The following is a 26,033-nucleotide window of genomic DNA, read 5'->3' as shown; positions in this document are numbered from 1 at the left end:
AACCAAATTTGGCCAGAAACATCCTTGGTGGATAGGGGAACAAAGTTTGTATAAATTTTGGCTCTGACCCCCCCCGGGGGCAGGAGGATCAGGGCCCAATAGGGAAATTAGAAGTTAATCCTTTAAATCGCTACTAGTCATAGAGTTCTACATGGATTCTAACCAAATTTGGGCAGAAACATCCTTGGTGGAAGGGAACAGAGTTTGTATAAATTTTGACCCCCTGGAGCAGAAAGAGTAGGGACCAACAATGAATTTAGGGGTAAATCTTAAAATTCCTTCAGAAAAGAAATAATGATCCTGTATTCAGAACATGACTTTACAATACAAACCAGGTAAGCGATACAGGCCCTCTTGGCCGCTTGTTTTAGAGAGACCTATTGTCATCGTGCACCGTCCGTCATCGTGCGCCGTCCGTCGTGTGTAAACTTTTCCATTAAATCACTACTAGTCAAAAGTTCTCTAATGATTTTAACTAAATTAGGCCAGAAACATCCTTAGGGGAAGGGGAGCAATTTTGTATAAATGGAGACTCTGACCCCTTGGGCCTGAGGGGCAGGGCTCGCGAAGGGAAATTTTGGTAATTCTTTAAAATACTACTAGTAAAAAAGTTTTCAATGGATTTTAACCAAATTTGGCCAAAAAACATTCTTGGTGGAAGGGGAACAGAGTTTGTATACATTTTAGCTCTGACCCCCAGGGGCAGGAGGGGCGGGGCCCTATAGGGGAATTAGAGGTTAATTCTTTAAATCGCTACTAGTCATAGAGTTCTGCATGGATTCTAACCAAATTTGGCCAGAAACATCCTTGGTGGAAGGGGAACAAAGTTTGTATAAATTTTGGCTCTGACCCCCCCCCCCCGGGGGCAGGAGGATCAGGGCCCAATAGGGAAATTAGAAGTTAATCCTTTAAATCGCTACTAGTCATAGAGTTCTACATGGATTCTAACCAAATTTGGGCAGAAACATCCTTGGTGGAAGGGAACAGAGTTTGTATAAATTTTGACCCCCTGGAGCAGAAAGAGTAGGGACCAACAATGAATTTAGGGGTAAATCTTAAAATTCCTTCAGAAAAGAAATAATGATCCTGTATTCAGAACATGACTTTACAATACAAACCAGGTAAGCGATACAGGCCCTCTTGGCCGCTTGTTTTAGAGAGACCTATTGTCATCGTGCACCGTCCGTCATCGTGCGCCGTCCGTCGTGTGTAAACTTTTCCATTAAATCACTACTAGTCAAAAGTTCTCTAATGATTTTAACCAAATTTGGCCAGAAACATCCTTAGGGGAAGAAGAACATATTTGTATAAATGGTGACGGGGCCCAATAGGGAAATAGAGGAAAATTCATTCAAAATGCTACTTGTCATAAAGTTCTTATTGGATTTTGACCAAATTTGGCCAGAAACATTGAAGGAGAACAGATTTTGTATAAATGGTGATTCTGATCTCTCTGGGGCATGAGGGGCAGTGCCCAATAGGGGACACTTTGGTATTTCTTTAAAACGCTACTAGCCAAAAAGTTTTCAACAGATTTCAACCAAATTTGGCTAGAAACGTTCTTAGGGGAATGTGAACAGATTTGGTATAGATGGTGACATTTCCCCCTCTGGGGCCTGAGAGGTGGGGAAAAATAGGGGGAAATAGAGGAAAACTCCTTCAAAACGCTACTAGTCATAAAGTTCAGATAACATTTGACCAAATTTGGCCAGAAACATTCTTAGGGGAAGGGGAACAGATTTTGTAATGGTGATCTGACCCCCTTGGGGCAGGAGGGGTGAGACCCAATAGGGGAAATTTTTGTTATTTTTTTAAACGCTACTAGTCATAAAGTTCACTTTATATTTTAAACAAATTTGGTCAGAAATATCACTGGTGGAATGTGAACAGATTTTGTATAAATGATGCGATCCCCCTGGGGAAGGAGGGGCAGGGCCCAATAGGGGAAATAGAGAAAATTCCTTCAAAATGCTACTTGTCATATAGTTTCAAAAGAATTTCAACCAGATTTGGTCTAAAATATCTTTATGGGAAGGGGAACAGATTTTGTATAAATGGTGACTCAGACCCTCCAGGGGCAGGAGGGGTGGGGCCCAATAGGGGAAATAGAGGAAAATTCCTTCAATACGCTGCTTGTCATAAAGTTCTCATTGGATTTTGACCAAATTTGGACAGAAACATCTATGGGGGAATGGGAAGAGATTTTGCATAAATGATGACTCTTGACCCCTCCCTTGGGCAGGAGGGATGGGGCCCCAATAGGAGACGATGAGGAATTTGTTTTGAAAAAGCTAGTACACCTGTAGGCCTAGTCACAAACTCATCAATACATTTTGGCCAATTTATTTTTATTTTGGGAATGAGAAAAGATTTTGTATTGTGACTCTGCCCAACACTGTTGTTTCAGTTTCTATTTCACCAAATATTTGTTTTCCCTCCCTCTAGCTATAATTTGTTGAAATGATTTTCAGGTGACCGTTAAGGCCCATGGGCCTCTTGTCTCTAGGAATTCCGGCTTTCCACGTCTTTTAAAAATGGCTTTTCCTTTGTTAAACATCAAACATGAACAAGTCAATTCATGCTATAGATAGATGAATTATTACTGATTTTGGTGAAAATGAATATGTACAGGCAGGCAACCAGTTCTTGCCGAATACCAATTCTCGCCATGGCATGTGTATCTGTGTGATTTTCACACAATTTTATGTTAATAAAGTCATCTTCTGATAGAAGATACTTTCATGATGATTTCCACAAAAAATTGTCTGAAAATTTGTGTGTGATCATAAAATACACATGCGATGGCGAGAATTGGTACTCAGCGAGAACTGTCATCTGCCAGTAAGGGTTTAAAGGGATGGTAATGAAATGGAGCCATCTGATTAATCGATATTAGAAGAAAAAGGTAAAAACTGATATATAGGCATTGAAAGATACAGGAAGAATAGAATTTGACAGTTGCTAAATTTACTGTGACTTTTTATATGAAATCACATACTGTTTTATATTTGATGGGGTAGGATTTAGGTAAGGCTGGGCTTTGGGGTTGGGAAAGGAGTGAAATATTATGAGATGATATACGGTACATTCTATTACACTATAGCTTGATGTTGTCAGGACATATGGAAAAACTAAGGTTACTTACAGATCTATTTCAGTCTTTGTGCTTTTTAAGTCACCTGAGACGAAGTCTCAAGTGACCTATTCTTATCGCTTTTGTCCGTCTTCGTCCATCGTCCGTTGTAAGCCGTCCGTCAAATGGCGATAAACAATTTTCTTTTTCTACTTGTTCTCCAAAACTACTGAACCAAATTTGTTGAATTTTGCAGAAACCTTCCATAGCCAAAAGTCAACCAAAATTGTGAATTACATGGTCCCAGCCCCTCAAGGGTTTGAGGGTTAAGGTCCTTTATAAAAATTGTGAATTATAGGATCCTGGGGTCTCACGTTCCCCCGCTGGGGAGGGGGTCAAGTTTACTATAGTTTATGTAGGGAAAACACATTTTTGAGCATATTTTGGTCATTTGTAATAGGAAATGAGTCAAACTTTGTTAGAATTATTACCAGCGATAGCATTTTAACATTATATCCATATTGGTCAAGGCCGACCCCCAGGGGCTAGAGGGTGGGGCCAAAATTGGTCAAAATGGTTAAAATTTCAAAAGTCTCCTTCTGAATTCACAGATTTGATGGAACCAAATACTCTTCATAGATTAAAAGGTCTTTTTAAGGCCCTTTACAAAAATTGTGAATTTCATGGCCCTGGTATCTCGGACTTTTCCAAGAGTAAGGGGTCAAATCTATTATAGTTTGTATTGGAAAAACACATTTATAAAAACATTATTTGTTTAATTTTCATTGGAAATGAGTCAAACTTGGTTAGAATTATTACCCTGGGATAGCATTTTAGCATCATATCCATATTGGTCATGGCCAACCCCCAGGGGTAGATGGACAGGGCCAAAAGGGGTCAAAATGACTAAAATAAGAAAAAAAAATTCTTCTGAATTCACAGATTTGATAGAACCAGATACTCATCATAGATTGAAAAGTCAGTTATAAAATCACTGATTGATTTCAAGGGCCTGATGGGCCAAGGTATAGTGTTTATATGTCTTTGTTTCATTCTGAATCCGAACTCAGGTGACCTCTAAGGTCTTGTTTTATCTTGAAGGTTGGTGGCAACAAAAATAATCTGCATTTATGGAATGTACCAGAAGACTGGGAGGCAGCAGAATTAGAACAGCTTTGTAAACCTTACGGCCAGATGGAGACGACTAGCATGAGTTCTGTGTGGTTAGTGGTGAGTATCCTGTGGGTGGTTAGTGGTGAGTATCCTGTGGGTGGTTAGTGGTGGGTATCCTGTGTGTGGTTAGTGGTGAGTATCCTGTGGGTGGTAGTGGTGAGTATCCTGTGTGTGGTTAGTGGTGAGTATCCTGTGGGTGGTAGTGGTGAGTATTCTGTGGGTGGTTAGTGGTGGGTATCCTGTGTGTGGTTAGTGGTGAGTATCCTGTGGGTGGTTAGTGGTGAGTATCCTGTGGGTGGTTAGTGGTGAGTATCCTGTTGGGTGGTAGTGGTGAGTATTCTGTGGGTGGTTAGTGGTGGTATCCTGTGTGTGGTTAGTGGTGAGTATCCTGTGGGTGGTTAGTGGTGAGTATCCTGTGGGTGGTTAGTGGTGGGTATCCTGTGTGTGGTTAGTGGTGAGTATCCTGTGGGTGGTTAGTGGTGAGTATCCTGTGGGTGGTAAGTGGTGAGTATCCTGTGGGTGGTTAGTGGTGAGTATCCTGTGTGTGGTTAGTGGTGAGTATCCTGTGTGTGGTTAGTGGTGAGTATCCTGTGGGTGGTTAGTGGTGAGTATCCTGTGGGTGGTTAGTGGTGAGTATCCTGTGTGTGGTTAGTGGTGAGTATCCTGTGGGTGGTAGTGGTGAGTATTCTGTGGGTGGTTAGTGGTGGGTATCCTGTGTGTGGTTAGTGGTGAGTATCCTGTGTGTGGTTAGTGGTGAGTATCCTGTGGGTGGTTAGTGGTGAGTATCCTGTGGGTGGTTAGTGGTGAGTATCCTGTGTGTGGTTAGTGGTGAGTATCCTGTGGGTGGTTAGTGGTGAGTATTCTGTGGGTGGTTAGTGGTGAGTATCATGTGGGTGGTTAGTGGTGAGTATCCTGTGGGTGGTTAGTGGTGAGTAACCTTTGGGTGGTTAGTGGTGGGTACGTGGCTACATACGAACAGCTAGAACATTACCTACATATGAACAGCTAGAACATTACCTACAAGTAAACAGCTAGAACATTACCGTAAAAACTTGTGTAATTTGCGCACTTTTTCTGTGCAAAAATAAAATTTGAAGTTAGGGGTGCGCAAATTATATTGATAGAGGAGATTTAAAAATTTTACGGGGAAAAAATCTGTCCATTCTGAGGGACTGACGATCTATGAATGTTGAGGTACCGCTCTGTGTATGGTAGCCATTTTATATGATAAAAGGTATTAAAGATTGTAAAAACAATGCCTCACCTATTAAAGTGGATTATCTAAGGCTAATTAAAGTGTTAAGTTATGATCACATTGTCTTGTTTCCATTTGCCCTGAGAATTCAATGGCGACTGACTGAGAGCATGGCTTCTACTGACAGCAAGAGATGTATACCCTGTGCACCTCGTAGTATAATGGGACAGCCACAATCAGTGACTTTGGCCGGGTCAATCTAGTTTACCTGTATTTTTTTAGGGGAGAGAGACTGTAGAGAAAGTCTGTAGAGAGTGTGTGTGTGTGTATACACAAACATACGTATACCCCAGCTGCAGGCCGTGTGCAAAAAGTCAAAACACACGTGGGATTTATAAGATGCCTAAACTGACCTATATTTAGGACTTTTAATAAGTGGTTTGCAATTTTATAACTGCAGAATTAACAAGCTACAAGGTTAGTGACATACTCAACCGTATTGATAAATATTATTAGCCATCAGCTTGGATCTGTTACCGTACAGGTAGTGAGTTTACTCGCAATGTGATTGTTGCAAGCTAACATACGTATCGGCTAGCCGATTGTTGTTGATTGTTAATGATCTCAAACACACTAATTACTTATTGTGACAATTTTAAACAAATAGATTCAAATCTTTTTTAAATGTTCCTGATTACTATTCATGTGTAATATCTCATAACATTGACATGTGCACGGAGTACGGCGGACCGGACTGCCGATGTTTTAGACATCTGCAAGATATTTTTGTTTCAGGTTAAGGTGGCCAATAAAAGAAAACAAACACGATGCGGTTTTAATATGTTATTTTTTCTTAATACAACACTTCTTTGTGCAAGTTGTCAAGCATTTTAGGGGAATATTTTGCATTGAAATTGTCACCTTCATACATCGATTTTGGGACTCCCTGGACATGGTTTTTTTCCCAAAATTTTTGATGCGCAAAATATACTGATAGTAGATTTTTTCAGCATTTTCAGCCCTAAAAAGTACCTGCGCAAATTACACTGGTGCGCAAATTATACAAGTTTTTACGGTACCTACAAGTGAAAGGCTAGAATATTGCCTACAGATGAACAGCTAGAACATTACCTACAGGTGAAAGGCTAGAACATTACCTACATATAAACAGCTAGAACATTACCTACTTATGAACAGCTAGAACATAACCTACATATGAACAGCTAGAACATTACCTACAAATGAACAACTAGAACATTACCTACAGATGAACAGCTACAACATTACCTACAGGTAAACAGCTGGAACATTACCTACAGTTCAAACAGCTTGAACATTACTTACAGATGAAAAGCTAGAACATTACCTAAAGATGAACAGCTACAACATTGCCTACAGGTGAACAGCTACAACATTACCTACAGGTAAACAGCTGGAACATTACCTACAGTTCAAACAGGTGGAACATTACTTACAGATGACCAGCTAGAACATTACCTATAGATAAACAGCTGGAACATTACCTATAGATAAACAGCTAGAACATTACCTATAGATAAACAGCTGGAACATTATATCCAAATGAACAGTTTGAACATTACCTACAGGTGAACAGCTAGAACATTACCTACATGTGAACAGCTAGAACATTACCTACAGATGAACAGCTAGAACATAATCTACAGGTGAACGGCTAGAACATTACCTACAAATGAACAGCTAGAACATTACCTACAGGTGAAAAGCTAGAACATTACCTACAAATGAACAGCTTGAACATTACCTACAGATGAACAGCTACAACATTACCTACAGGTGAACAGCTACAACATTACCTACAGGTAAATAGTTAGAACATTGCCTGCAGATGAACAGCTAAAACATTACCTACAGGTGAAATGCTAGAACATTATCTACAGGTGAACAGCTAGAACATTAACTACAGATGAATAGCAAGAACATTCCCTACAGGTGAACAGCTAGAACATTACCTATAGAGGAACGGCTAGAACATTACCTACAGGTGAACAGCTGAAAGATCTTTCTCATATTTCATATGTAGGTTCCCCTAGAGCCTTAGTTGTGCACTTTTCATTTTGGGACCGATTGATCAACAAAATGGCCGACCAGCATCCATCTTGGATTTTGTTAGTTAAAGTTTGTTACCGTAATTTCTCAGAAAGTACAGAAGGGAAATTTCTCAAATTTCATATGTAGGTTTCCCTAGAGCCCTAGTTGTACATATTGCTTTTGGGACCAATCAGTCAACAAGATGGCCAACCGGCCCCCATTTTGTTATTGTAAGTTTGTTACCGCTATTTCCCAAAAAGTACTAAAGGGATCTGTCTCAAATGTCACATGCAGGTTCATCTAGGACCCTAGTTGTGCATTTTTGCATTTCGATAGTTGAAGTTTGAGAAACATAGAAAAGATCCCTCTTTCAATTGTCATACATAGATCATTCTTTGGTTGGCGCCAAGATCTTGTTTTTAAATTAAGATAACCTAGAGAACAAAAATTGTTCCTAGTTGGTCTATTTATGTTAAAAAATATGCACCTGTGTTACGGAGCTCCAAAGTACATGTCTGTATCCATAGTGTACCTTTTGAAGGTACCTTCATTTTGATTACAAATTGTTGAAGTTTAAGAGATGCTGAAATACAGATCTTTTATGTTGATCAGAACTTTGGATCATTAAAAGAGAGGGATGCTGCTGCCAATGTGTTACAGGGATCTACCTACAACAATACAGTTATCAAGGTAGGGTATAAATCATATTTTAAGGTACGCTGTCTTTTTAGGTCACCTGACCATATAGGTCATGATGATCTATTGCCAAAGTAATTTAACTGTCGTTGAGTGTTAAAATTTTGCTTGTGAACTAAGCTTGTGAGCTTGTGCAATAAGTTATGTATTGAATATGATGAAACTTTGTATGCAGATTATCATAACCGTATTAAGATCTCAGATGAGTTTGAAGTTTGACTCAATCGACTGTAATTTATGGAGTTATTGCCATTAGCATTAATAATAATGATTGGACCATGTGAACACAATAACTTGAGTGAATATTTGCTGGGCTTACTAAAACATTATGAGCAGTCTAACATCAGTAAGGTTATGTTTAAATAGCAGAATTATTAGCTCACCTGCCCGAAGGACAAGTGAGCTTATGCCGTGGTGCGGCGTCAATCATCCGGCCGTCCGGCATCAACTTTTCCATTTAAACAGCTTTTTCTCCAAAACTTGGAGACCTAGAGTCCTGAAATTTGACTTATAGCATGCTGGGATGAAGGGCTACCAAGTTTGTTCAAATGAATTACCTTGACCTTCATTTAAGGTCACAGGGGTCAAATAGGCTTAAATCTTTAAACGACTTCTTCTTAATAACCAAGAGGCCTAGGGACCTGATATTAGGCCTGTGGCATGCTGGGATAAAGGGCTACCAAATTTGTTCAAATTAATGACCTTGACCTTCATTTAAGGTCACAGGGGTCAAATAGCTTAAATCTTTAAACCACTTCTTCTTAATAACCAAGAAGCCTTGGGACCTGATATTGAGCCTGTGACATGTTGGGATGAAAGGCTAGAAATTTTGTTCAAAAGAATGACCTTGACCATCATTCAAGTTAACAGGGGTCAAATAAGGCTTAAATCTTTAAAGGGACAATTCAACGAGGCTAATTCTGTTACATAACCACAAAGCAAAATTTGGCATAAATGTATTGTTCTACATTCCTTATGAAACATATAACAAGAAATATTGACAAATTCCACAACATTGTAAAGAACTTTGATTGATATCGTTGAAATTTCAAATGGTTGATTAATGCAGGTATAATTAACATGTATGATGTATGCTGTGCCCAAACCTGAGCAAAAGTCATATACGTTAATCAAATGCAATGCACAACCACTGAGGAGTTGGTGAAATTATGTTTAGACAAGAATATGCACATAATAACGTAAAGATACTACAGTAAGAGCGATTTGAGTAGTTCTAGACAAAAAATTCTTTACTAAACTGGCAAGGGTCAGGGTTCGGCATACAAGACATCTGGCCACAATGTGCAATGGCGGACAGCAAGCGAGATTGAACATTTCCCATACATTTCACGACAGTGGACTTTTCTGGCATATCACAGTAAATCCAACTAATCTACTTTCCATTAAAACAGGTTTGTTTCCGTTATATATGCAAATTTAATAGTACTCTTAGACTGAATTGTCCCTTTAAACGACTTCTTAATAACCAAAAGGCCTAGGGACCTGATATTGGGCCTGTGGCCTGCTGGGATTAGGGCTACCAAGTTTGTTCAAATGAATGTCCTTGACCTTCATTCAAGGTCATAGGGGTCAAATAGGCTACAGTATTTAAACGACTTCTTTTTAATAATCAAATGGCCTAGGGACCCTTATATTAGGCCTGTTACATGCTGGGAAGAAGGGCTACAAATTTTGTTCAAATGAATGACCTTGACCTTCATTCAAGGTCACAGGGTCATATCGGCTAAAATCTTCTAAAAATGACTTCTTCTTAATAACCGAAAGGCAAAGGGGCCTCTTAAGTGTTTGGTCATGATATAAATTCTCCTATTTATTAAGTATGAACCATGCATGATTACCAGGATAGTAGGTCAGCGATTCGGTCACAATGAAAACTATTATATAGGGGTTATCATATCTACAATATTGTAGCTCAAAAAAGACTTTTAGACAGGGTATCGTCTTTAGAACTACAATTGGTGCCAATTACTGCTATTGGAGCAAAGTAATGGTTATGCAAACCATTATTAAAATGTTTGCAGATTATGCAAACCATTATTAAAACGTTTGCATGCATTTTATCATACTTGTTTTATGTCGCTTACCTACCAGGTAATAAAACTGAACTGTATAAAATATTAAATTAACAGTGAGACATTATTTTTTTTACATATAAATTAGAAAGTCTTTCAAAGGAAAATTATAGGAAAAGTCTATAAATTGTGAACTTAAAAGCAATGCAATAGATATTAAGATTGGTAGCTGTTTCATTTGTTTGGACAAAAATAATTTATAATTGCATGTATACACATAAAATAATTGGAAACCTACAAAAAAGAATATAAAATTGTGCCAAAGTGATTTTCTACGGCAGTGCTCCACTAGGACACATAGGGACCATTTTTTACCCTGCTGAAAGAGTAGGCCGGGTATGTATATTTGTTCAAGGGTTATGATGGATACTGAACACTTAAGCAATAAACTGTTACCATATTGGACATACAGTTGATTTGAAGCCAATCCGGAAGGAAGATAAATAGAATGGTGCCTTAACAGGCACCATGATTATTTATCTTTCTGACGGATGGGAATCAAATACATCGTTGCCTTTCGAAGTACAATGAAACTTGCTTGATACGAAGTCGGATAATTCGACAACCTGGCTTAATACGAAGTACTTTGCCGGTCCCGGCCAAATTCCTTCTTTATCTTTGTTTAACAAACTCGGAAAATTCGAATTCAGAAAACTTGAAAAATTCTGATAATATGGAGTAAATTTTTGGTCAGAATGACAAAAATGATACATTAAATGTTCGTATAACTCGATTGAGATTTTTTGAACAACAAGAACGCCGAAAATGCCGATTTCTTTTTCATAAATCTGTCGTAAAATGGCATTTCGAAAGCCACTTACAACTACAAAAACATGGAATAACTATTTGATGTTTTGTAGCAATGAACCTTAGTTATATTGTATCAACAATCATCAGCCATAATCAATTGTAAAGCTGCAGTACATGCTCATTACTTACATAAACATTACCCCAACTGAAATGGCGACATGATAAAAAATAATTGCTCTCGGCCACCTGTCACATGCATGGCGTGATCACTAGAGCGGAATTAATCTCTAACCATCCGGTACTGTATTCCAAATGCAATTACAACTTGTAGCTGTACATGATCACTGTTTTTATAGAGAGATGCTTCAATTATTCAGGTGTGAACAATGTTAGTGCTTTGAACTTTTTACTCAGCAAAATAAACTTCACACAGTTCACCAGCCACTATCGTTTGATTTTGAGTTGACATGCACAAACTTGCTTTCTACATAACTTCCTATTAACACATGTGGCTCAGTTACGTTAGTTATGTCTGCTATTTATATGTACATGAAAAATTTGTTGTGACTATTGTTGATGAATCAATATTTTGGATTTATATCAGTTTTATTGTTATAATTTTGCAACCACCTTCGATGATTTTGATATCTTTCCTGCTCAAATCATTTTATGACACGGAAAAAGTAGATCTATTACTAAGTAAAGAGATATTGAGAACACACTTAGTTCGAACACTCTGATAATTCGAAGTTTTATCTCGGTTCCTTCAAGTTCGTATCAACAGAGTTCCACTGTAATACCGTGTTGAGAATAAATATTCATAAGCTTGACCAGATTGAAGTTCATAGCCTGATAATGCCCATCTGGTTTTACAGAGATCAAACCGGAAACTAAAAGTATACTGGAAATATAATTATATGACTGCAAAGTGATTTAGGGACCTTTGAAATGTGTATATAATCAGCACTCGTTTTCATACTTTAGGCAAAGCCATGGAAATCTGAATCCAGACTAAAAGGACTTGGTAAGAAGATTTTTCCTTTATCAAGTTATCAAGTTACAATAATTCTTTTATAATTTTTATTTTTTTCCAATTTCATTGATACATAATATCTCATTCACACATCATCGTCCTCATCCTCATCAATTAATTCACATCATTCACATCATCAATCATCCTTACAAAACAATAATTATCCTCACAAATAGATATCTACATCAATATTGAACACAAACAATACATGATATCATCATCATCATCATCATGTCATCTTCATCTTTATCATCATCATCATGATATCATCATCATCATCATCATCATCTATCATCGTCATCGTCATAATCATCATCATCATCATCATCATCACAATCATCATCATCATGATATCATCATCATCAATCATCAACAGAATTATTATCACAATCATCATCATCATCATCGCCATCATATAATCAGTCATCATCATCTTCATCTTGATATCATCATAAATCATCATCTTACTATCATGTCGTCATAGATCATGATTCATCATCATCATCATCATCATCATCATCATCATCATTTTTTTTAAACATTAGTCATCATCATTATCATCATCATCATCATCTGTAACATCATGATCAAGATTCATCATCATGAACTACTTAGCTATGATCATTCACATCAAAACATCTGATATCAATTGATAAAAACTATACAGGTACAAATTTTTTTTTTCTATTTTTTGTTTTTCTTAACACAAAATGGAAATCTATATCAGACAACTGCACTCTACTCTAGATCTACCATCCATACTCACACTCAAGTCTCACTCATTCAGGTACTTGCATCGACACTCGCACTACTCATACATACCTGTAGATGAAAAGGAAAAGGAGAGAGCGAGAGATAGGGATTAGGTGGGTGGGGAACATTGATTCACGTACTATATATAATTATATTGCCAACACCCCTATATGTGCATAAGTATCTTTACCACTCGCACTTCACAATAGTACTAAGGTTTACAGATCACACCCACACAAGTCTCACAAACCTCATCCTGTAATAAAAAATGATGTTGTTGTTTCTGATTGGATGCTGCAGCAATGATGTCAATGAATTTTGAATTTTATAGAGATCATTTATAGTATATAGTGTTAATAAGGATTAATTAAATACTCCACTCATCTTCATTGAGTGGCTATGTGATAATAAGGATTAATTAAATACTCCACCCATCTTCATTGAGTGGCTATTTGATAATAAGGATTAATTAAATACTCCACCCATCTTCATTGAGTGGCTATGTGATAATAAGGATTAATTAAATACTCCACCCATCTTCATTGAGTGGCTATGTGATAATAAGGATTAATTAAATACTCCACCAATCTTCATTGAGTGGCTATGTGATATGGTCAAATGAGTTCAATAACTTGATATGCCACAAGTCTTTTTAGGCAAATGTAAGATTCTATTTATCACTTAACTTTTATTTATAATAGAAATATAAGTAAAACTTTAAAAAATTTTGTCTCCATCTAAAACAGTAGAAATCTGGCTCGGATATGACGTTTCCATTTACTGAGACAATCATGCGACATCATTCATATATATAAAATGTGTTGTCAAAACTACAGGTGACATAATTAGTGGTTATTACACATGAGTCAAGATAATTATGACATGGCCGTATGACATGGCTGGATGGTTATGTGATAAAGTTAAAGCAGTATACTGTACTGGATTTAGCATGTCTGTAACTAACTACTCCTCCAGGGATGAAACTTAGTGGCAATAATCCTACAGTGTAGATGTTTGTTATCTAGTGGCAATAATCCTACAGTGTAGATGTTTGTTATCTAGTGGCAATAATCCTACAGTGTAGATGTTTGTTATCTAGTGGCAATAATCCTACAGTGTAGATGATGTTTGTTATCTAGTGGCAATAATCCTACAGTGTAGATGTTTGTTATCTAGTGGCAATAATCCTACAGTGTAGATGTTTGTTATCTAGTGGCAATAATCCTACAGTGTAGATGTTTGTTATCTAGTGGCAATAATCCTACAGTGTAGATGTTTGTTATCTAGTGGCAATAATCCTACAGTGTAGATGTTTGTTATCTAGTGGCAATAATCCTACAGTGTAGATGTTTGTTATCTATTTTGCTACATGATAGTTCTTCACTCCATCATCCCCAACTCTATTTAATTTATTTAGTGTATACCCAAAATGATTGTGTTATATCTTTTTAGCTCACCTGGCTATACCGCAGCGTCGGGTAACTGTCCGTCTGACAACAATCGACTTCTTCTACATAACCAATGTCAAAATTTGACTGATAACATCCTTATGAAAATTATACAAATGGTTGGGCTGACCCCCTTGGGGTCAGAGAGGTGGGGCCAAAAGGGATCAATTTGGCTGTTTCCATATAAAGGACTTCTTCTCTGAAACTTAGTATGAGATATAGGGTGGGGATACAAAATTGTACAAACGATGGGGCTGAGGGGTGGGGTCAAAAGTGGTCAATTTGGCTATTTGCATATAAATGACTTCTTCTCAGAAACTAAGCATAGGATAGCACTCATAATGCAATGGTAGCATCCTTATAGGATGGGGATTCAAAATTGTACAAATGATGTGGCTGACCTCCCAGGGGCCTGAGGGGTGGGGTCAAAAGGGGTCAATTTGGCTATTTCCCTTATAGAGCAGACAAACAAAATTGTGCAAATGATGGGGATGACCCCTGGGGGCCTGAGGGATGGGGTCAAAAGGGGTCAATTTGGCTATTTCTATATAATCGACTTCTTCTCTGAAACTAAGCATGGTAGCACTCAAAATGCAATGGTAGCATTCTTAAAGGGCGGGGATACAAAATTGTACAAATGATGGGGCTGACCCCTCAGGTCTACGGGGCGGGGGCATAGGGGGTCAATTTGGCTATTTCCATATTAACAACTTCTTCTCAGAAACTAAGCATGGGATAGCACTCATAATTCAATGGTAGATTCCTTTTAGGATGTGGATTCAAAATTGTACAAATGATGGGACTGCATGAACCCCTGGGGGCCTAAAGGGCGATTCAAAAGTGGTCAATTTAGCTATATCCATATTAACGACTTCTTATCTGAAACAAAGCATAGGATAGCACTCATAATGCAATGGTAGCATTCTTATAGGATGGGGATTCAAAATTGTACAGATGATGGGGCTGAACCCTAGGGGGCCTAAGGGGTAGGGTCAAAAGGAATCAATTGGGCTATTTCCAAATAAACAACTTCTTCTCTGAAACTAACCTTGTGATAGAACTCAGACTGAGATGATAGCATCCTTATAGGCCGGGGATTCACAATTATACAAATGGTGGAGTTTACCCCCTAGGGGGCCTGAGGGATGGGGCAAAAAGTGTCAATTTCGCTATTCCCATATAAATGACTATTTCTCCGATTTTTTCTCTGAAACTAAGCATGGGATAGAACTCAAAATGCAATGGTAGCATTCTTATAGGGCGGGAATACAAAATTGTACAAATGTTGGGGCTGACCCCTCGGGTCTACGGGGCGGGGTCAAAGGGGGTCAATTTGGCTATTTCCATGTTAACCACTTCTTCTCAGAAACTAAGCATGGGATAGCACTCATAATTCAATGGAAGCTTCCTTTTAGGATGGGGATTCAAAATTATACAAATGATTGGGCTGACCCCCGGGGGGCCTGAGGGGTAGGGCCAAAAGGGGTCAATTTGGCTATTTCCATATACCTGTACATGATTTCTTATCTGAAAGCATGGGATAACACTCATAGTCCTATGGTATCTATAGCATTGTTAAATGGTTGGGATTCAAAATTAAACAATACTAATATTTCTAATTGTAAGAGTCTATGTGATATTTACTAAAAAAAAACCCAAAAAAACAGGTGAGCGAGGGCACAAGAGTAGTGTTCGTTCAGCCAGAATTTAACTTTCCCCTTGACTATGGATTTAATCTAATAGGGCGAGAGAATAAGTGTTCTTTCAGCCAGAATTTAACTTTCCCCTTGACTATGGATTTACTCTAACAGGGCGCGAGAGTAGTGTTCCTTCAGCCAGAATTTAACCTTCCCCTTGACTATGGATTTACTCTAACAGGGCGCCAGAGTAGTGTTCTTCCAGCCAGAATTTAACTTTCCCCTTGACTTTGGATTTCTTCTAACAGGGCTTGGGAGTAGTGATCTTCCACTCAGAATAAACTTTCCCCTTGAATTTGGATTTACTTTCATGATGTAAATAAATTCACAGTTCGCGATATTTATCTTTGTGACTTAATATCTACATTACTTATATTGCTGTGATAGAAGAGATGGTTTTCAGTAAGTGTAGATGTGCATGCAGGTTTTCATTTGTCAGAATCAGGTCACTTCATGGAGAGAAACATACAACAGTCATTTAGGACTTTGTTTTTTATTAGTTTTGAATATAAGTACATGATTGCATTTTTTTTATTGTAGGTCCATATGAAGTGTTCAAACAGACTGATTATCAATTTGGAAACGTTACAGACTCAAAGGAAATGGTAATTTATTTTAGTTCCGAAATATTTCATGACATAAATATTTCTCCTTTTTTTACCACTGAAGACCAAATTCATATTAGCCAGATTGTTGGATCCTAAGAAAAACCATACAAAAAATGCTAACCACTACCATAGAAATGTATCTAATGGCAGTCTACATATCCCCTAAGAGGACACCCAATGCCCCTTTTTCTATAGTTAAGATCAAAGGCTGATAAATGAATCAGTGGGGTTCACTTACTACATACATGGCTACTCTGGTCCACTTCCTACATACATGTTACTCTGGTCCACTTCCTACATACATGGTTACTGTGGTCCATTTCCTACATACATGGTTACTGTGGTCCATTTCCTCCATACATGGTTAATCTGACCCACTTCCTACATACATGGTTACTCTGGTCCACTTCCTTAATACATGGCTACTCTGGTTCACTTCCTACATACATGGTTAGTCTGGTCCACTTCCTACATACATGGTTACTCTGGTCCACTTCCTACATACATGGCTACTCTGGTTCACTTCCTACATATATCGTTACTCTGGTTCACTTCCTACATACATGGTTACTCTGGTCCACTTCCTACAAACATGGTTACTGTGGTCCATTTCCTACATACATGGTTACTCTGGTCCACTTCCTACATACATGGCTACTCTGGTTCACTTCCTACATACATGGCTACTCTGGTTCACTTCCTACATACATGGCTACTCTGGTTCACTTCCTACATACATGGTTACTCTGGTTCACTTCCTACATACATGGCTACTCTGGTTCACTTCCTACATACATGGCTACTCTGGTCCACTTCCTACATACATGGTTACTCTGGTCCACTTCCTACATACATGGTTACTCTGGTCCACTTCCTACATACATGGCTACTCTGGTTCACTTCCTACATACATGGTTACTCTGGTCCACTTCCTACATACATGGTTACTCTGGTTCACTTCCTACATACATGGCTAATCTGGTTCACTTCCTACATACATGGTTAATCCGGTCCACTTCCTACATACATGGTTACTCTGGTTCACTTCCTACATACATGGCTACTCTGGTTCACTTCCTACATACATGGTTACTCTGGTCCACTTCCTACATACATGGTTACTCTGGTCCACTTCCTACATACATGGCTACTCTGGTTCACTTCCTACATACATGGTTACTCTGGTCCACTTCCTACATAAATGGCTACTCTGGTTCACTTTCTACATACATGGTTACTCTGGTCCACTTCCTACATACATGGCTACTCTGGTTCACTTCCTACATACATGGTTAATCTGGTCCATTTCCTACATACATGGTTACTCTGGTCCACTTCCTACATACATGGTTAATCTGGTCCACTTCCTACATACATGGTTACTCTGGTCCACTTCCTACATTCTTGACTACTCTGGTTCACTTTCTACATACATGGTTACTCTGGTCCACTTCCTACATACATGGCTACTCTGGTTCACTTCCTACATACATGGTTACTCTGGTCCATTTCCTACATACATGGCAACTCTGGTTCACTTCCTACATACATGGTTACTCTGGTTCACTTCCTACATAAATGGCTACTCTGGTTCACTTTCTACATACATGGTTACTGTGGTCCATTTCCTACATACATGGTTACTCTGGTTCACTTCCTACATAAATGGCTACTCTGGTTCACTTCCTACATAAATGGTTACTGTGGTCCATTTCCTACATACATGTTACTCTGGTCCACTTCCTACATACATGGTTACTCTAGTTCACTTCCTACATACATGGTTACTCTGGTTCACTTCCTACATAAATGGCTACTCTGGTTCACTTTCTACATACATGGTTACTGTGGTCCATTTCCTACATACATGGCTACTCTGGTCCACTTCCTACATACATGGCTACTCTGGTTCCCTTCTACATACATGGCTACTCTGATTCACTTCCTACATACATGGCTACTCTGGTTCACTTCCTACATACATGGTTACTCTGGTTCACTTCCTACATACATGGCTACTCTGGTTCACTTCCTACATACATGGCTACTATGGTTCACTTCCTACATACATGGTTAATCTGGTCCACTTCCTACATACATGGTTAATCTGGTCCACTTCCTACATACATGGCTACTCTGGTTCACTTTCTACATACATGGTTACTGTGGTCCATTTCCTACATACATGGTTACTCTGGTCCACTTCCTACATACATGGCTACTCTGGTTCACTTCCTACATACATGGTTACTCTGGTCCACTTCCTACATACATGGTTAATCTGGTCCACTTCCTACATACATGGTTAATCTGGTCCACTTCCTACATACATGGTTAATCTGGTCCACTTCCTACATACATGGTTACTCTGGTCCACTTCCTACATACATGGTTACTCTGGTCCACTTCCTACATACATGGTTACTCTGGTCCACTTTCTACATACTTGGTCACTCTGGTCCACTGCTTACATACATGTTACTCTGGTCCACTTCTTACATACATGGCTACTCTGGTCCACTTCGTACATACATGGTTACTCTGGTTCACTTCCTACATAAATGGTTACTCTGGTCCACTTCCTACAAACATGGTTACTCTGGTCCACTTCCTACATACATGGCTACTCTGGTCCACTTCGTACATACATGTTACTCTGGTTCACTTCCTACATACATGGTTACTCTGGTCCACTTCTTACATACATGGCTACTCTGGTCCACTTCCTACATACTTGGTTAATCTGGTCCACTTCCTACATACATGGTAACTCTGGTTTACTTCCTACATACATGGTTACTTTGGTCCACTTCCTACATACATGGCTACTCTGGTCCACTTCGTACATACATGTTACTCTGGTTCACTTCCTACATACATGGTTACTCTGGTCCACTTCCTACATACATGGCTACTCTGGTCCACTTCCTACATACTTGGTTAATCTGGTCCACTTCCTACATACATGGTTACTCTGGTTCACTTCCTACATACATGGTTACTCTGGTCCACTTCCTACATACATGGTTACTTTGGTCCACTTCCTACATACATGGTTAATCTGACCCACTTCCTACATACATGGTTACTGTGGTCCATTTCCTACATACATGGTTACTCTGGTCCACTTCCTACATACATGGCTACTCTGGTTCACTTCCTACATACATGGTTACTCTGGTTCTTCCTACATACATGGTTACTCTAGTCCACTTCCTGCTTACATGGTTACTCTGGTTCACTTCCTACATACATGGTTACTCTGGTTCACTTCCTACATACATGGCTACTCTGGTTCACTCCCTACATAAATGGTTACTCTTGTTCACTTCCTACATACATGGCTACTCTGGTTCACTTCCTACATACATGGCTACTCTGGTTCACTTCCCACATACATGGCTACTCTTGTTTACTTCCTACATACATGGTTAATCTGGTTCACTTCCTACATACATGGCTACTCTGGTTCACTTCCTACATACATGGTTACTCTGGTCCACTTCCTACATACATGGCTACTCTGGTTCACTTCCTACATACATGGTTAGTCTGGTCCACTTCCTACATACATGGCTACTCTGGTCCACTTCTTACATACATGTTACTCTGGTCCACTTCCTACATACATGGTTACTCTGGTCCACTTCCTACATACATGGTTACTCTGGTCCACTTCCTACAAACATGGTTACTCTGGTCCACTTCCTACATACATGGTTACTCTGGTTCACTTCCTCTATACTTGGATTCTCTGGTCCACTTCCTTCATACATGGCTACTCTGGTTCACTTTCTACATACATGGTTACTGTGGTTCATTTCCTACATACATGGTTACTGTGGTCCATTTCCTACATACATGGTTACTCTGGTTCACTTCCTCTATACTTGGATTCTCTGGTCCATTTCCTTCATACCTGGCTACTCTGGTCCACTTCTTACATACATGTTACTCTGGTCCACTTCCTACATACATGGTTACTCTGGTCCACTTCTTACATACATGTTACTCTGGTCCACTTCTTACATACATGTTACTCTGGTCCACTTCCTACATACATGGTTACTCTGGTCCACTTCCTACATACATGGTTACTCTGGTCCACTTCCTACAAACATGGTTACTCTGGTCCACTTCCTACATACATGGTTACTCTGGTCCACTTCCTACATACATGGTTACTCTGGTTCACTTCCTACATACATGGTTAATCTGGTCTCACTTCCTACATACATGGTTACTCTGTTTCACTTCCTACATATATCGTTACTCTGATCCACTTCCTACATACATGGTTACTCTGGTTCACTTCCTACATACATGGCTACTCTGGTCCACATCCTCCATACATGGCTACTCTGGTTCACTTCCTACATACATGGTTACTCTGGTTCACTTCCTACATACATGGCTACTCTTGTCCACTTCCTCCATACATGGTTACTCTGGTTCACTTCCTACAACCATGGTTACTCTAGTCCACTTCCTACATACATGGTTACTCTTGTTCACTTCCTACATACATGGCTACTCTGGTCCACTTCCTCCATACATGGCTACTCTGGTTCACTTCGTACATACATGGTTACTCTGGTTCACTTCCTACATACATGGCTACTCTGGTCCACTTCCTACATACAAGGCTACTCTGGTCCACTTCCTCCATACATGGTTACTCTGGTCCACTTCCTACATACATGGTTACTCTGGTCCACTTCCTACATACATGGTTACTCTGGTTCACTTCCTAAATACATGGTTACTCTAGTCCACTTCCTACACACATGGTTACTCTGATCCACTTCCTACATACTTGGTTACTCGGACCCACTTCCTACATACATGGTTACTCTGGTTCACTTCCTACATACATGGTTACTCTGCTCCACTTCCTACATACATGGTTACTCTAGTCCACTTCCTACATACATGGTTACTCTGGTCCACTTCCTACATACATGGTTACTCTGGTTCACTTCCTACATACATGGTTACTCTAGTCCACTTCCTACATACATGGTTACTCTGATCCACTTCCTACATACATGGTTTATGACCCACTTCCTACATACTTGGTTACTCGGACCCACTTCCTACATACATGGTTACTCTGGTCCACTTCCTACATACATGGTTACTCTAGTCCACTTCCTACATACATGGTTACTCTGATTCACTTCTTACATACATGGTTTATGGCCCACTTCCTACATACATGGTAACTCTGATCCACTTCCTCCGTACATGGTTTATGACCCACTTCCTACATACTTGGTTACTTGGACCCACTTCCTACATACATGGTTACTCTGGTTCACTTCCTACATACATGGTTACTCTGGTCCGCTTCTTACATACTTGGTTACTTGGACCCACTTCCTACATACATGGTTACTCCGGTTCACTTCCTACATACATGGTTTATGACCCACTTCCTACATACTTGGTTACTTGGACCCACTTCCTACATACATGGTTACTCTGGTTCACTTCCTACATACATGGTTACTCTGGTCCGCTTCTTACATACATTGCTACTCTGGTTCACTTCCTACATACATGGTTACTCTGGTTCTTCCTACATACATGGTTACTCTAGTCCACTTCCTGCTTACATGGTTACTCTGGTTCACTTCCTACATACATGTCTACTCTGGTTCACTTCCTACATACATGGTTACTGTGGTCCATTTCCTACATACATGGCTACTCTGGTTCACTTCCTCCATACATGGTTACTCTGGTTCACTTCCTACATACATGGCTACTCTGGTTCACTCCTAGAATGAATAATCATACCCTGCCTCCACTCCGGTTCCCGGCAGGGTATGAATTCCACCCTGTTGCTGCTAGTGTTGCAAGCCCCGCTGTGATCCATATGGGCACTTTGAGACTGATAAAAATATATTTTTTTGGGTATTATCCTTATGTAACTGTATTGTTCTGACAACTATGATCAATATTCAATTCACAAACCTTTCGATTATAATGTTTCATCACCTATTAGTGGTAAAATCCAAGGCAAACACAACACATGTATAATTCTGTTCAAATACGCCGCCATGTTTGATTTACCGGAAACCGAGACGAAATGAAACACTCAACAGGTAAAATATGTTTAAAAGTTTTAAAAAGCCAACAAACTAAGAATAAACATGGTGGAACTGAACAAATGTAAGTATTATTTAGAATTTAGCGAATAAGAATTTTTAAAGTTCATGTTAAAAACTTTGTGGCATTATTTTTCTTTTGTAGTGAAAATTTGTAGGTCATTCCATATATGGTACTAGTTGCCATATTTGGAGCGCGAGACTTTCTAACGAGAAGCATCATGGCGGCCTAGTGAGCCGTATCGGAGATTTGAACCATTCAAAAGTGCTTTAAAACATAATTTAGACATGGAGGTGGGTAAATAAATAATCATTTTATGTTTAAAATGTTTGATATTGTTGAATTTAATTACAAAATTACATGACACACGTCAAATGCAACATTTTTACCGCTGGATGTTTTGCAACACTACGATCAATGGGACGGAATCTTAGCTCTGACGACGACCATCTGTCAGAAATCTTCCGTCCGTCGTTCAGAGCTACGTCATCGCAGCTAGTTCACTTCCTACATACATGGCTACTCTGGTTCACTTCCTACATACATGGTTGCTCTGGTTCACTTCCTTCATACATAGTTACTCTGTTCCACTTCCTACATATATCGTTACTCTGGTTCACTTCCTACATACATGGCTACTCTGGTTCACTTCCTACATAAATGGTTACTCTGGTCCACTTCCTACATATATGGCTACTCTGGCCCTTTTTTTATACATACATTGCTACTCTGACCCATTTCCCACATATGTGGCTACTTTTTTGCTAATTTTCAAAATATTATTTGTCCTTATTGAGACACAAGGATTTGGATGAGACTTCTTATGATAGGCCAGACTGCACCCAATTATCACCTTGTTTTGTTACACACATTCTTTTATTAATGAAATCTCTATTTAAGTGATGAACTATGGAAGGGCATTGGATCTATCTTAAAGATCATATAATGGCAATAATGTAATCAGAGATATACTACACAGTCTAATCATACAGAATTCAGATATGCTGGTCAATGCCCTGTGTGTTTCGCTCACAATCAACACTTTCTAGCAAGGGGGATAAATCCAATAAGCAAAGATGAATTGGTAGATTGTCTGACACAAAGGTTCAGGATGACTTACACATATCCTTAAGTCTGTATATTTGGTTTCAGACTACAGACAGCAATGACATAGATGAACTTTACAGCAAAATTATCCTTGAGGTCAAAGGTCATGATGTTGCAGTATTAAATAGTTACACTGCTTTTGTAAAGATGGCCACCAGATTTCTGAACATAAATCTCATAAAAATGTAAGTAAATCACTACTTCATTACACATACTGTACACAGAACAAATACTTTGATATCTGATATTGACTTACTGGTATAGTAAATTGTAACCTCAATACTCCAGAGGTTACAATCTGGAAAGAGTTATTTTCTCGAGGCCATCTAGAATTGTCTCTCTGGAAACTGTTATTTTCTCGAGGCTGAAGCCCGAGAGAAAATAACTCTTTCCAGGGAGACAATTCTAGATGTATCCCAACACAAAGGGACAATATTATTTTATTATACCGAACAAAATTAAAAGAAAAAAATCTCTGTTAAAAGAGCTCATGAAGATATTTCCCAACAACAATGTTGCTAAATTTGTTGGGCTACAAAAATAAGCAACAGGGTTGCCATTGTTGGTTGACGTTGCAAATGACGTCAACTTCCGGTCACGTGCGAAGGTGTTCCAAGGGGTTATTTCCCTCGGGGGTTATTTCCCTGATGTTATTTCCCTCAGGGGTTATTTCCCTGGGGTTGTTTCCCTCGGGGGTTATTTCCCTCGGGGGTTATTTCCCTCGGGGGTTATTTCCCTGGGGTTATTTCCCTCGAGGGTTATTTCCCTGTGGTTATTTCCCTTGGGGGTTATTTCCCTGGGGTTATTTCCATCGCCTTCCAGTTCTAAATTATTCAATGTCATGTGATCAAGTTTAATCCAATTAGAACATTCTAAATGAAAGTGAGGTATAATAATATAAGACTCTTTCATATGTGGATATGGGTCACAAAATGTGGTAAAACCCCAGGCTTGTCCAGGGTTTTGCAACATTTTGTGATCCCGAGGGTAGAATATCCCTATCCTTCATATCCACTTATTAAAGAGTATTTTTCTTTCATACCTCGACGTTTTATTGCAATTTTACAACTATAATATCCCCCCATTTTGAAATAAATTCGAAGAAATCCACGGCTGGAAAACTATTTTTCATACATGAAAAATTACGTGATATTTTCAACAAAAATTCCGTTGCATCTTTTATAGTAAAATCAGTCAAGATTGTGACGTCACGAGACTTTATTGCATTGGGTAGCCATGCAATACAGCCTCAGGCGGCATGAGTGTATTGCTCTAGACAAGCTAGTATTGCACCTGTAGGTATGAAAGAATAAGTGATGTTATATCTACCCCTGGACTATCTCATATTAAACTGAAGGCAGCTCAGGAGAAATAATCTGAACCAATCTCAGGCCTGCAAAGATTTCCTTTAAAGACTACAGAGAGAGCAACGTCCAACTTCAAAGCCACACAGTCAACCACAGTGTACTGGTATATGGCTTTTTTGATGTGGTAGAAAAATAATATGGTACATCAAAGAACTAAATTACCTGTTCTGTTGCCTCCAGTTTTACTATGAGATAGATGAGAGGTGGATATAATGTCAGTAATAGTAACCCATGGAGTATGAAGGATGAGTAAATTGATAACTTATCTAATGTATTTCAATGTAACTTATGTTCATTCCTGAAATTATGCATTAAGATATTGGTGAGCAGTATAACTTGGATACTTTCCTATTAATGTTGCTGTATTCCTATGACCTTGTGTTTTGACCTGCTGATTTGTTTGCAGATATTCTCCTCCTAAAGCTATTACTAAATACAGTCTACTGAAGTCAGTTCACGTACATGGTAAACACAGAGTGCAGTATGAAATGAGAACTAACTACCGCGTAATAGAGGTCAGTATCATCATTTCAATCTATATGTAGCAATACATTCATTACTTTAGTACATAAGTGTTTGATACTAGCGTATAAGTGTGAGTTTCTAGGGACTCCATTTGATACTAGAGTAAGTGTGAGTTTTATGGGGAGTTCACATGATATGTAGAGTAATTGTGAGTTGGTAGGGAGTTCATTTGATATAAAGAGAAAGTGTGAGTTGGTAGGGAAATAATTTGATATGTAGAATTAGTGTGAGTTGGTATAGAGTTATTTGATATGTAGAGTAAGTGTAAATTGGTAGGGAGTTCATTTGATATGTAGAATAAGTGTGAGTTGGTAGGGAGTTCATTTGATAG

The 26,033-nt window shown here is 38.8% G+C and overlaps 1 protein-coding gene across 1 annotated transcript in view; it reads left to right on the top strand.

The window, feature by feature from the left end:
• LOC138319171 (uncharacterized) overlaps positions 1–26,033 on the top strand; it is a 110,225-nt gene that overhangs the window by 68,264 nt on the left and 15,928 nt on the right. Inside the window, exons 6-11 of the mRNA XM_069262116.1 lie at positions 4,175–4,303; positions 8,124–8,201; positions 12,035–12,074; positions 16,522–16,586; positions 23,856–23,995; positions 25,584–25,692. Coding sequence (XP_069118217.1) covers positions 4,175–4,303; positions 8,124–8,201; positions 12,035–12,074; positions 16,522–16,586; positions 23,856–23,995; positions 25,584–25,692 — 561 coding nt within the window. The remainder of the gene's footprint in view (positions 1–4,174; positions 4,304–8,123; positions 8,202–12,034; positions 12,075–16,521; positions 16,587–23,855; positions 23,996–25,583; positions 25,693–26,033) is intronic.

The sequence above is a fragment of the Argopecten irradians genome, chromosome 3, assembly GCF_041381155.1.
Source record: "Argopecten irradians isolate NY chromosome 3, Ai_NY, whole genome shotgun sequence".
In the NCBI taxonomy this organism is placed as follows: domain Eukaryota; kingdom Metazoa; phylum Mollusca; class Bivalvia; order Pectinida; family Pectinidae; genus Argopecten; species Argopecten irradians.
Note: the sequence above shows the minus strand (reverse complement) of the source record. Positions and strands in the feature narration are given on the sequence as shown.